Source organism: Phoca vitulina, unplaced genomic scaffold (assembly GCF_004348235.1).
Source record: "Phoca vitulina isolate PV1807 unplaced genomic scaffold, GSC_HSeal_1.0 scaffold22, whole genome shotgun sequence".
NCBI classification, from domain to species: Eukaryota; Metazoa; Chordata; class Mammalia; order Carnivora; family Phocidae; genus Phoca; species Phoca vitulina.
In genome coordinates this window covers 36,263,300-36,276,629 of record NW_022589725.1, presented here as the reverse complement: position 1 = coordinate 36,276,629, position 13,330 = coordinate 36,263,300, and the positions used below count along the sequence as shown (strand labels likewise).

Here is a 13,330-nt window from a genome sequence, read left to right as displayed (position 1 = left end):
CATGCCAGAGCCAGCCTGGGCATGAGTCACTGGTCGCGAGGCGAAGGAATTATGATCTGGTTCTCATCAGGTCTTCTTGCTGGATGGCTTTGGGAAGAAACAAAGGCCTCCTTGAAGTCTCTGCCTGAAATGGGGAGTGTTCATTTTCATTCCCCTGGTGTTTCTAGGCGGCCTCTTGCTGAGCTTGGCCTTTCTTCAGAGCCCTTTCCTTGACGACCCTTTGAACAGAGGGGAAGTAGGCACACACGTTTGTAAGGGGTTCTTGCAGAGCTAGGAGGTCTGGTCTCTGGCTGGCAGGGCCTGCAGAAGTCGGCGCTGCCCCACTCAGACCTGTTGGAGCGATGCAGAGCGCAGGTGTGGTTTGGTTGGTTGGCTGCCCTTTATTCTGTCTTTCCGTGTTAGTTCTGTGATTAAATAACAAATTAAAATCAAGTCACAGCAAAAATGGTAAAATGATTGGCTATTTGCACAGCCCAGGGTCAGCTGGACCAGCTGTTGGAACAACACGGAATGGAACGTCAAGTTCCCCAGGTTGCTTTTCTCTACTTCCTGCTCCACTCCAGACAAGTGGGCGCCTACAGGGAGTACTCCGGAGTTTCCGGAGTTGATGGTCATTGACTCTGATTGGGCTGGATTGGGTCACATGCCAATCCTTAAACCAGTCCGCTTCTCCAGGGAGATGCTGCATTCTGATTGGCAGGCGGAACCTCGTGATTAGTCCTGGAGTGGAAGGAGAGTCACGTGGACAGGAGAGGGGGGAGGGGGTGGGGGCCTGGCTGCCCCTGGGTCTTTAATGCGCGACGCGCATTAAGTGCCTTGCACGCAGAAGAACGGGGTGCTCTCAGTGCCTGCCCTCCCTGCCTCGGGGCTGCAGGGTGGGGGGGTCATCCTGCGGCCAGCCTTCCCTCCCACTTACTGTGGCTACACAGAGTTGGGAATCTGTTGCATGAGCGGGGGTCTCTGGGCTAGAGCCTTGCTTGGTGTCACTGGGCTGTGTTGATTCAGAAAACTGAGGCCTTACTTTCCCCAATAAGGTCTTAGGAGATCACCTTTGAGGACGGACATTTCCAGAAGTCTCAGGGATATCACGATTTAGGCTTTGGACACCTGTGCTGTCTGAGAAGCTCTGCTGTAAATGGACACAAGGACAGCCATTTTACCACAGTTACGTGGCCATGAATCTCTGTTAGTACCAGCCTACGATGAAAACATTATTTTCTGGAAAAGAATTTGCAGTGCAACAAGCACTTGAGTACCTACTCTCTTCTGGTCCCTGGCTGGGTATACAGCACTTGCTGTTTGCAGAATTATGCCACCCCAAAAACTCTGTGTTTTGGCCCTCCCCCATCTCTGATGGCCTTCTCTTCCTTGTACTTTAGGGAACTGCTGGAGACCACGTGCCGCCTGGCCAACACGCTGAAGAGACATGGCATCCGACGAGGGGACCGGGTGGCCATCTACATGCCTGTTTCCCCACTGGCTGTGGCTGCAATGCTGGCCTGTGCCAGGATTGGAGCCGTCCACACCGTTGTCTTTGCTGGCTTCAGTGCGGAGTCCTTGGCTGGGAGGATCAATGATGGTGAGCATGTGGGAGGGAGGGAGAAACCTGGAGGCCCCTGGCCTTTGTTCCTTGGGGCCTGGCCATCAGGGACTTGGAATGGAGACAGACATTAATAAAAATCACAGAGACAAATGACAGATACCACCAGGGACAAGGACATGACTGAATGAGCATTTGTTCTGTGAGCTGAGATCTGATGGCATTGGATTAACCAGGTGAAGAAGGAAAGAAGTATTCCAGGTGGAGGGAACAGCGTAGGTCCCAGCTGCTTGGTGGGAGGAGCACAGCACGTGTGAGGGCTTGGAGGGGGCTGGCATGGCTGTGGTGGAGGGAAGAAACCTGTAGGGTGAGATGAGGCTGGGGATGTATAGGGAATGTCTCACAGGTCAACAGCTAGAAGCCTTCCAACATGAGGAAGGTGTGGGGGCTTGTGGTGCATCTTTAAGGATTTCTGTCTGCAGATAGGTCAGAGTCTCCTGAACAGTGTCCAGAACAATATTGACTCCCTCCTTTTTCTGGTGTGGGAGGGCCGAGTGTCTAGATAATGACCCCATGTCTTCGAGGTCTGACACGTACTCAGTGAGATCCTAGAGAGTCCCCTGAGCTGGCTCACCAAGAAAGATGCTTATGGGGGCCACTGGGAGTTCTTTGTGTCTCACCAAAGACTTGCCTTTGTGTAATGAACAGAGCTAAAGAGCAGAGTTCTCAGACCCTGGCTGACCACCTTCTTTAGGAAGGGCTGAGAAGCCTTCCCACTCCCTTTGTATGTCTCTCTCTCCACTTTCAAGGGTTGGTGCTGTCACTCATTTCTCCTTCTCTCTCTAAACCATGTAGCACCTACTATGTGCCAGGCACTGTTCTAAGCACTTTGCAAAAGTCATCTCCTTTAATTTAATAAGCTAGTCTTCATAAATATGATAGGTGATAATACTCTCACTATTTCTCCCTTCCCCCATTTTTTATTACTATTATGACCATCTTAAAGTGTACAGTTCAGTGGCATTAAGCACATTCACAGTGTTGTGCAACCATCATCACTGTCTATTCCAGACCTTTGTCATCACCCAAATGGACATCACATACCCATTCAGCAGGTGCTCCCTATTGCCCTCTCCACCCAGCGTCTGGCAACCACTAATCTGCTTTCTGTGTCAATGATTTGCCTCTTCTGGATATTTCATAAAAATGAATCCATAAGATATGTGGCCTTTTGTATATGACTTCTTTGACCACTTCACAGTGTTTTTAAGGTTCATCCATGTTGTAGCATGTATCATTGCTTCATTTCATTTTCTATAAATAAAAATTTTACTGTGCGGGTATACCATGTTTTGTCTGTCTGTTGATGGACATTTGACTTGTTAACGCTTCTTGGCTGTTTTGAATAGCGTTGCTCTGAATGTTCACGAGAACACCTGCTTTCAATTTCTCGTGCATATACCTCAGCATGGCATTGCCGGCACACGTGGTAAATCTATATTGAACTTAGTGAGGAACTGCAGGCTGTTTTCCAAAGTTGCCGCTCTGTTTTACATTCCCGCCAGCAATGTTTGAGGGTCCCAATTTCTCTGAATCCTCATCAACACTTGTTATTTCACTTAAAAAAAATTATAGCCATCCTAGTGGGTATGAAGTGGTATTTCATTGTGGGTTTGATTTGCCCTTCTAATGACTAACATCATTGAGCATCTTTTTGTGTGCTTCTCTGTGTGTGTGTCTTCTTTGGAGAAATGTCTGTATAAGCCCTTTATCCATTTTTTAATTGGTTGTTGGTCTTTTTGTTGGTGGAGTTGTAAGAGTTATCTCTATGTTCTGGAGGCTAGACCTTTATTAGATTTATCATTTGCAATTATTTTCTCCCATTCTGTGGAGTGTCTTTTCACTCTCTCAATAGTGTCCTTTGATGCACAAAAGTTTTTAATCGTGATGAAGTCTGGGTCATCCATTTTGTCTTCTGTTGCTTGTGGTTTTGGTGTAGTATTTAAGAATCCATTGCCAACTCCAGTGTCATGAAGATTTGCCTCTATGTTTTCTTCTAAGAGTTTTATAGTCTTTGCTTTTACGTTTAGGTCTTTGATCCATTTTGAGTTAATTTTTGTATATGGTGTGAGGTTCAACTTCATTCTTTTGCTGGGGTTATCCAGTGCTACCAGCACCATTTGTTGAAGAGACTTTTTTTCCCCCTCATTGAAGGGCCTTGGCACTTTGTCGAAACTAATTTGCCATCTATGTGAGGGCTTATTTCTGAGTTCTGTATTCTGTTCCAATGATCTGTATATTTGTCTTTGATTTTCATGTGTCAAACCACTCCTGGATTCCAGGAATAAATCCCACTTGGTCATGATTTGTAATCCTGTTAATATGCTGCTGGATATAGTTTGTTAGCATTTTGTTGAGGATTTTTGCATCAGTATTCATAAAGGGTATTGGTCTGCAGTTTTGTTATTTTTCCTGTGATGTGTTTGTCTGGCTTTGGTATCAGGGTAATGCTGGCCACATATAATTAGTTAGAAAGTGTTTCCTCCTCTATAGTATTTGGGCAAAGTTTGAGGAAGATTGATATTAATTTGTCTTTGAATGTTTGCTAGAATTCACCAGTGATACCATCTTGTCCTGGGCTTTTCTTTGTTGGGAGGCTACTGTTTTTGAAGATGAGGAAAGATGAGGAAACTGAGAGGTTAAATGACTTGCCTAAGGTCACATTGCTGGTTAGTGACAGAGCCAGGATTTGAACCCAGACATTCTGCCATCAGAGTTCATATTTTTAACATTATACTCGGCTGGAGTGCCTGGGTGGCTCAGTCGGCTAAGTGTCTGCCTTCGGCTCAGGTCATGATCTCAGGGTCCTGGGATCAAGCCCTGCATCAGGCTCCCTGCTCAGCGGGGGGCCTGCTTCTCCCTCTCCTCCCTGCTCCTGCTCTCACTTGCTAACTCTCACTATCTCTGTCTCTCTCCCTCAAATAAATAAATAAAATCTTTAAAAAAAAACAAAAAAAACATTACACTAGGTTGCTCCTTTCCTCTCTTGATGATATGGTCATGGTTGCCAAGTTTCTGTTTCTGTTAAGGTTCTTTAAAATAAGCAAAAGCCCTGGAGATTTAGTAGGTGGGTGCTGGAGTAGGTCCCAGAACTTCAGGAATCCTAAATAACAAGGCCACAGAAGGGCAGGGGCCAGGTCAGCTCTGAGGCCCTCAGCAGAGGAAACTGCTATAATTTTCTCTAAAACTTTGCTATTAAGAGGTTCTTACCCAACACCTATAACCTCCACGTCCAGCTATTCAGGTGTCAGTTTCCATGGGCAAGACTCTGTTGGGACAGGTGTTTGCATCCTCTTTGGTCAGTGAGGGGGGTGTTTTGGTTATTTATTGCTTTATAACAAACTGCTCATAAACTTAGTGCTTAAAACAATAAATTTTATTATTATATTTCATGATTCTGTGGGGGCAGGGATCAGATGGGCTTAGTGGGTTATCTTAGTGGGCTATCATGGGCTTATCTACTCCATGATATCTGGGATACAAGCTGGGTTGGCTTGCATGGTTGGGGGCTGTGAAGCATCTCTTTCATGTGGCCTGTTTGCATAACCAGCTCGGGCAACCTCAGGCAGTCAGACTTGTTACATGGTGGCTCATGGTTCCAAGAAGATGGAAGTAGGAAGTGCCAGTTTGCCCTAAAGGCCAGGTCAAGAATACACATAGCATCATTTTTACCGTACTCCATTCGTCCAGCCAGTCTGGCCATTCCGAATTCAAGGTGGAGGGGGGACACCAAGACCCTGTTTCTCCTTGAGAAGTAGTATGAGACCAGGTGAAAGAATTTGCAACTCTCTTTAATCCATCACTGGGAGGGAGAGGGTGGGATTGTGAGCATGGCCACCAGGGTCTCATCATGAGCTAGGCGGCCACCTCAGTCAATATGTTCTATTCTAGAATTTCTGTACCCTGGCCTGGCCTCCAGGCTCTGACCACTGCTCTTCCTTTTACCTTCCCTCTTGCTTTAGGCTGTGTGAGGAGTGGAGGGAGAGGGTAGTATGGTGGGGAGGGTGGAGGGCAGGAGAGTGATTCTGAGAGACTGTGGGTGGGGGGCAAATAATGGCCCCCACAGATGTCCACACCCTAATCCCCAAAACCTGGTAATATGTTACTTTACACATCAAAAGGGCTTGGCAAATGGGATGAGCATTACAATGGGGAGATTATCCAGGTGGGCCCAATGTAATCACATAAGTCCTGGAAAGCAGAGAACTTTCTCTGGCTGGAGGCAGAGGACATATGCAGAATGGGAGGTCACAGTATGAGAAGGACTTGATCTGTGTTGGCTGGCTTTGATGATAAAGGAGGTCACAAGCCAGGGGACATTGTAGGTGGCTCGAAAGGCTGAGAACGACCCTTGGCTGACAGCAAGGGAAATGGGGAAATGGGGTCCTCAGTCCTGAAGTTATATGGAGCTGAGTTCTGCCAACACCGTGAATAGCCCAGAAGCAGACTCTCCTCCAGATCCTCCAGATAAGAGCTCTGCTCCCTCCTACCTTGATTTTGGGCATGAGACTTCAAGAAAAGAACCCTACCATGCTCACCTGGACTAGAGAACTGTGAGCTAAAATATGGGTTTTCTGAACCACTACGTTTGTGGTAATTGGCTATGGGAACAATAAAAAATGAAGACAGATGCTAATACCTGCTCAAAAACCAGGGAGGTAAAATCAAAGCTTCCCAGTAAAGTGTCATGATGATCTGGCCTGTGCCCCAATGTTGTGCACATACCCTGTACCCGTCCACCCAGCTATGGGGGGAGCCACAGAGTGAGACATGCTCTCCAAGCACCTCCTAGGGACTGGGCATGTGCATGCAGGTTCCTGCCCTAGAGAACTGCTTGGGTGGGAAGACTCGGACAAATGAGAGCCAGGAGCAAGGCATGTGCCATGGGAGGTTGTGGACGGCTATAATCCACATAAAGGAGTTCGAACACCGGGTATGGACTGGGGCCACTGCTTTCCCCCAGGGCCGGGGGTGGTGTCCTGAGCTTTCTTTGTCTCTCATCCCCTTGAAGCCAGGCTCTTTCTACCTGCTGGATCATCTCCCTTCCTGCCCCACAGGGAGTTTACCTGGACCAATCCCAGCACCTGGGATGTAGGCCAGGGTGGTCTCTGACAGACTCCACTCAACTGATTTCGTTTCCCCAGGGTGACCGATGGCCAGGGCTGAGGAACAAAGAGTGGGCAGCTGGGGTCCCCTGGTGTGCAGAGTTGGATGACACTGCCCTGGGTGCCTCAAGCCCTTTAGAGTACCTCTCTGACCCTAGGGTGACCCAGCCAAGGGCTGAGAGAATTCTTAGATGGCTCTCAAGGTCATGCCATCTCTAGGGCCCTTGGGATGAAGAAAGAATGAGTGTGTTGCTAGAAGGCACTTTTCAGACTGCAGAGCTGAAGGAGATGGGTGCCTCTGTCAGGGCTCTCACAGAAGTAGACCCTGAGATGAAAGTTCAGGGGTAGCCAGTTCATTTGGGAGGTGATCCTGGGAACTGCTGTAGGGTGCTGGGGAGTGGGGCTGGGAAGAGGAATCCACTAGACCAGCTTCCACAGCGGATGCCTGGAACTCAGTCCCATATAGGGATTGGCCTCTGGGCGGTGAGGGAGTTGGGGTATTTATACTTCAACCCTTGAGTCATTGGTGGAGGGCTGCTAGGGTTGGGGCAATCCCTTAGCACTTCTGCCTGTGGCTTTGGAAGAAGTCCTTGGTGTAGAGTGATAAAAGGTCTGAGGATGTGTGGGATCCTGCCGGTCAGTACTACAACTGGGTATTTGTTCTGGGCTCTTCCTTAGGGGCCAGTTAAGAGAATAGCCCACTGCAGCCTTGATTCCTCTGGGTCATCCCAGGTTGGGGCACGATGTGGGGGCTCATTCCTTTGCCTATGATTCTGAGGCCCAGTTTGTGTCTGTATCCAGTTCCCTGCTCAGGGCCTCACTCTCAGTCTGCTGTGGAAGCTTGGGTCTTCCCAGCATTGCCCTGGGCTTGGTTGAGCCTAGCCAGGTTGTTGAGGAGCAGGTATGGAGCCTGGAGGGCCAGCTGCTAAAGACAAGGGTGGGGGCCTGTAGCTTCTGGCACCCACTGGGGGTGTGTCCTCTGTTTTTGGGGCAGTGAAGCTTCTTGAGCCTGGACAGGGCAGGGGCCACACAGGACACGTTGGGGCTTGATCTCCGGCTGCCCAGCTTTCTTGGTCTCTGCATCTTGGTGTTGCTTTGCCACCACGGTGGCTGTGGCTGAGGACGGTGTGATGGCCTCTCACCTGGGAAAGCTCCCAGGGCAGGTGGCAGGGACTGGTGGAAGTCTCCCCTTCAGGGCTGAGAAAAGGTCTGGCACTTCTGCACTGAGCACAAAGATTGCAAAGCAGGCAGAGCCCCCACATTTTGTGGACTCTGTTGCTAAGAACAGACTTTGTCAATCCCACGTTCAGGCCTGGACTGTGTGGCTGTCAGCCTGGGCCGTGAGGGTCAGTGTGGGAAGGAAACTGACCAGAAATCTCTGTTTGTCTCCATTAGCCAAGTGCAAGGTTGTCATCACCTTCAACCAAGGACTCCGGGGAGGGCGCATGGTGGAGCTGAAGAAGATCGTGGATGAAGCCGTGAAGCACTGTCCGACCATCCAGCACGTCCTGGTGGCTCACAGGACGGACAACAAGGTCCACATGGGGCATCGGGACATCCCCCTCGAGCAGGTGCGTTTGCCTCACTTTGTACAGTTGGAGAAAGAGGGGTAGTTATTGGGTTAACTGGGACTGAGCCTTGTCAGACTGTGGTTCTCAACCTGGGTCCCCTGGAGGTGCTCACAGTTCCCCCGTGGTATCTGATGGACTTATATCGTGGTTGGGAAGATGGAACTCAAATACCATAAACATACTGAAACACTTAGTGTAACAGAAATGATTTTTTTTTTTTGTTCTCTCTGCATCTGGAGTGGAACTAGGGTAGGGTAGAGAAGGCGAACTGGACCCAGTCTGCTAAGTCCTGTAGCCGTTGGGTGAGAGGTGTTCTCAGGAAGGGTGAATGGAGGCAGAGGGTAACTGCCCTGGATGGGGCTGTTTATGTCTTCCCCCTTACAGGAAATGGCCAAGGAAGACCCTGTGTGCGCCCCAGAGAGCATGGGCAGCGAGGACATGCTCTTCTTGCTGTACACTTCGGGGAGCACTGGGACCCCCAAGGGACTGGTCCACACCCAGGCGGGCTACCTGCTCTATGCCGCCCTGACACACAGGGTATGTGCCTCGGTGGGCGCGGCTAAGGGTGTGAGGTGCCATGCCTCCGTGGCCGGGCTCTGGGCAGGGGGCCCGCAGAGCCGGAGTAGGGCTAGAACTCCTGCTGTAACCTAGTGCCCGTATGCGTGAGGGGCTGATGTTTCTCCCAGTGCGTTCAGGGGCGGGGTGCTGTGAGTTGTGGCACTGACTCCGGGAGTGGGTGGGTGTGGGGGCCGAGTTTCTGTGTTCGTCGGGAGAGTCCGGGTCTCTAATCTGAGGCTCACTGCTGGCCTTTAGCCCCTTTGCCCCTGCATCCATGCCATCTGTTTGCTCTGGAGGAGTCAGGTTCTCCCCAGGTCCGACGTGCTCCCTGGCACAGCTGCGTTCTGATGCTCAGGGGCCCAGGTGCTTAGGCCTTACATATTAAAATGTCTACTTCTACTTAATAGATCTTTTTTTTTTTTCCCTTGGTGTTAAAAGAAAGTAAAACATTTTCAAATGCCCCTAAAGGTATTGTGGGCTCTGCTCACTGGGGCCACATTTTAAAAGTAAAATTAGAAAAAGATTTACTTTTCTTTCTTTTTTTTTTTTAAGATTTTATTTATTTGACAGAGAGAGACACAGCGAGAGAGGGAACACAAGCAGGGGGAGTGGGAGAGGGAGAAGCAGGCTTCCCGCAGAGCAGGGAGCCTGATGTGGGGCTCGATCCCAGGACCCTGGGATCATGACCCGAGCTGAAGGCAGACGCTTAACGACTGAGCCACCCAGGTGCCCCAAAGATTTACTTTTCTAAGGAAACCTAAGTTCGGTATATGGAAATTGTATTACAGTGGACCACCCTTTAGGGCCTATGAAGCAGATGGTATGGCATGTTTTTATTTTAATAAATGCACTTAAAAATCAGGACTTATTTGAATGTGGGTGGGTTGGGGGGGGTTGTGGTTTAATTGGCATCCCTGGTCACTTGAGGAATGGTTGACACTTCCCAGGTAGGATTTGGTTTCAAGATAGTGTTTATGGACCTGACTGTTGTAACAGGTGAAACTCTGCTCTCGCTGGTACCGGCAGCAAAGGGAAGTGGCTGGCCAGGTGACCAGCAAGCCCAGGCTCATCCAAGAAGGGCTTGGACATTGGTCCTGGGCGGTGGTGTCTTTCCTGCCTTGGCCCCCTTCCTCTGTGCTGACCACATTCCTCCCCAGGGGCTGGAGAGAGCCTCCCAGTCCCCGCGAAGTCCAGAGCCGGCTTGGTCACACGGGTGGCGAATCTCATGACACGAGTGTGGCGAGCAGCAGGTGCTGGGAGGCGGGTAGCAGGCATGCACGCCGCACAGGATGCAGTCTCTGAGTGGTAATGTGCCGGTCCCACTGGCAGCCACACACCCAGGACTAACAATGTTGAAAGTGAGCCAGCAAGACGGATGTGGTACAGAACCAGGCTGAGCAGACAAGGTATTACTTGAGCCCAAATCCATATTAAAACAGTTGTCTGCTGCTTGCTGGGTGACCTTGAGCATGCTGCAGAACCTTTCTTGACCTCAGTGTTCTCCTCTGGAAAACCCCACTCTTCCTCAGCTCTCGGTGGGGGTGTTGCAAAGATTGACACATCATGTAAATAAAAATACTTTGGAAAATATAACTACTAAGACCAAATACCAAGAACTTCACAGAGTGGCTCAAATTGTTTTCACCAGTTTACAATAAAGCTAACATTAGGGAAGCTGTAAATGTGGTGAGAGATTCTTTTTTGTGTTTTCAAAGTGTTACCAGGACCCAGTCTACATGAGCAAAAGAAGTCAGGGTGTAGGTATCTTTTGAATTTTTCTTCAATAAGAGATTTTTTTTTTTTTTTTTTGAAGCATTAGGAATAGAAGCTTCCAGCCTTCTGTAGATGAAAGCATGCACCCATGTAGAGGACATTAGGACCGTGGGCTCTTCAGGGAAAAGGACAGTTGGCTCAGAAGGGATGACTGGGGTGTGAGCAGATTTTGGAGGTGTGCAGTGGGCTCAGGGTGCTGGCTGCCTCCTGGGCCCTTTGGAGCATGGCTGGACCCCCGCACTTGCTCCCGTTCCCAGAACTTCAGGGAGAGAAATCTGCAGCCCCATTGAAGCGTTAGCAGTTTGGGTCCAAAGTTGTACTAAAAATCCTTTCAGTCCCGGAATGCTGTGGGACCTCGGGTGTCAGCGTCCTGATTCTCCAGTGCAGCAAAAGTGCAGTCCTCCTTGAAAGAGTCCTCCCTCTCCATTGGGTCACAGCTTCACAGGGCCCTGGCTGTCTCCAGACCACTGTGCTATGTGCAGACTTCTGAAGAGTCTCAGCGTTCATCTGGGGCAGCAAGAAACTGGGCCATTCACCCAAAGATTTAAAAGAAAATCTTCTTATTGAAAAACAGAATACAGAGTAGGATCCAGAAAAGCACCCAAATCAAGTGTGTGGCTTGATGAATTATTAAAAGGCGAACCCCACTTGGGTCAGAGAAGCCCTTCCTGCCTGTCCGACCACAGCCCCTCCCTGTATCCTGACTTTGATAGTGTCGCTGTCCCGCGTTTCCCCTCTTCTAGCTTTGTCCCACCCAGCATGCATCCCTTGATCCCGTAGCTTACTCTTGCCCACTGATGTTTCTTTGACATGTCTTTTAAACCTGTTTTAACCTGTTGGTTCTCCTCCGTCCCTTCCATTTCCTTACACTTCCTTGTGGCACTTGGCAGTTTTCCCCTCCATCCTCTGTGTTTCCTGCAAAGGGGCATTTGGATCCAGAGGCAGGTCAGGCTCAGGTTGGACCCTGTGGTGAGAATGCAGGAGACACATGTCCTGACCTATGTTTTTCTGCTGAGGCTTGTGGAAGCTGATGATGCGTGAGACGTTTCTTGGTCTTTTTGGCTTTCATTTCTGTGCAATTTTTAAAGGATCTAAAAAGATTGTGGTATGACTTAATGCAGAAGGGTGCCCTTATTTTAGACATACAACTAGATGAGGTTTGACCTCTGGGTGCACATGTGGCCCCCACCTGCATCAGACGTGGGGTGTCTCCAGCTCCTGGGGGCCCTGACACACCCCCAGCAGAAAGCCCCCTAGCAGGCAGGCCCTCGCGCGAGCTCCAGCACACAGACCAGCTTTAGCTGGTTGGGGCGCACACGGTACAAGCCTGGGGTCCGGCTTCTTGCACTGTCACCTGTGAGAGCCCACGCCTTGTGTGTAGCAGTAACTCTGTCTTGTCACTGCCGTAGCCGCACAGAGCCCCAGCAATGCTCTTGTTCTTCCTGCTCTTGGTGGCCTTAGGAGCAGCTGTGTTTTGCATTTACAGAACACTGTTAGTGACCTGTGGGAACGTGGGGTGACAGGCTCCTGACGGCCTCTTCTGTTTCTTTTTTCTTTTTTTTTTTTTTTTAAAGATTTTATTTATTTATTTGATAGAGACACAGCGAGAGAGGGAACACAATCAGGGGGAGTGGGAGAGAGAGAAGCAGGCTTCCTGCTGAGCGGGGAGCCCGATGTGGGGCTCGATCCCAGGACCCTGGGACCATGACCTGAGCCCAAGGCAGACGCTTAACGACTGAGCCACCCAGGCGCCCCACCTCTTCTGTTTCTGCAGCTTGTGTTTGACTACCGGCCAGGTGACGTCTTTGGCTGTGTGGCCGACATCGGCTGGATCACAGGACACAGCTATGTGGTGTACGGACCCCTGTGCAATGGAGCAACCAGCGTCCTTTTTGAGAGCACCCCAGCTTACCCCGATGCTGGTGAGGACTGGGGACGCATATAGGGTCTCCAGGAGGGAGCTTGAGGAGGAGGAGAGGTTCACAGGAGGGTGGAGTAGAGGCCCTTGCTCTGGGCTGGCTGTGGTCCTTGTGGTCCTGTGGTGTAGCTGCCGAGCCTTCCCCTGCCAGGTGGGTGGGGGCCAGGGGCGGTGTCTGCAGTAGGATCAGATAAGCAATAGATTTGTCACTGGAAGCCATCTCAGGACAACCCACTCCAGCGTTCCTTTCCCCCTAGCAAACTGGGTGCCTTGTTGTAATGCAGCCGAATGGTGGTGGCTCTGCCAGGAGGCTCTTGCCAAACCTCCGGCGCTAACCGTGATGGATGTGGAACTTCTTGTCACCTCCCCTGCTCCTCTCCAGCCTCCTGAAGGGCTAGATGCACTCTAGGAAGAATGCGTAGGGCATCTTAGGTGTGATCTCAGGCACGGCCCTTCAGCCCTCGAAGCTCTGCTCACTCCGTGTGTAGAGCCATCGTGGCAATTTGTGGGGGTTTGTGGGGAACCAGGTGGGTGCGTGCTGGAAAATTGCCCTGCTCCCAAGGGCTCCCTCACTGGCAGCCGCCACTGTCCCAGGGGAAGCACCGGTCACCCCCTTAGAGATCATTTAAGTGTGACTGAACAGAAGTTCTATGTTAGTGCGACACGGGGTATTTTTAAAATTCAGTGATATCCCTTTGAACCGATCCTTGCTGTATCCTCTGGGATACGCCACGTGAATGCAGCCGTCCAGAGCCAGGTGAAGGCTGTTGCCAGATGCACCAGCCCTGGATGTGGGGTGTGCGGG

At 50.3% G+C, this 13,330-nt stretch overlaps 1 protein-coding gene across 1 annotated transcript in view; it reads left to right on the top strand.

Moving 5' to 3' along the window:
- The window catches only part of ACSS1 (acyl-CoA synthetase short chain family member 1), a 59,881-nt gene that overhangs the window by 25,272 nt on the left and 21,279 nt on the right, over window positions 1–13,330 (top strand). The window contains exons 3-6 of the mRNA XM_032419331.1: window positions 1,380–1,579; window positions 8,101–8,276; window positions 8,661–8,813; window positions 12,382–12,529. Coding sequence (XP_032275222.1) covers window positions 1,380–1,579; window positions 8,101–8,276; window positions 8,661–8,813; window positions 12,382–12,529 — 677 coding nt within the window. The remainder of the gene's footprint in view (window positions 1–1,379; window positions 1,580–8,100; window positions 8,277–8,660; window positions 8,814–12,381; window positions 12,530–13,330) is intronic.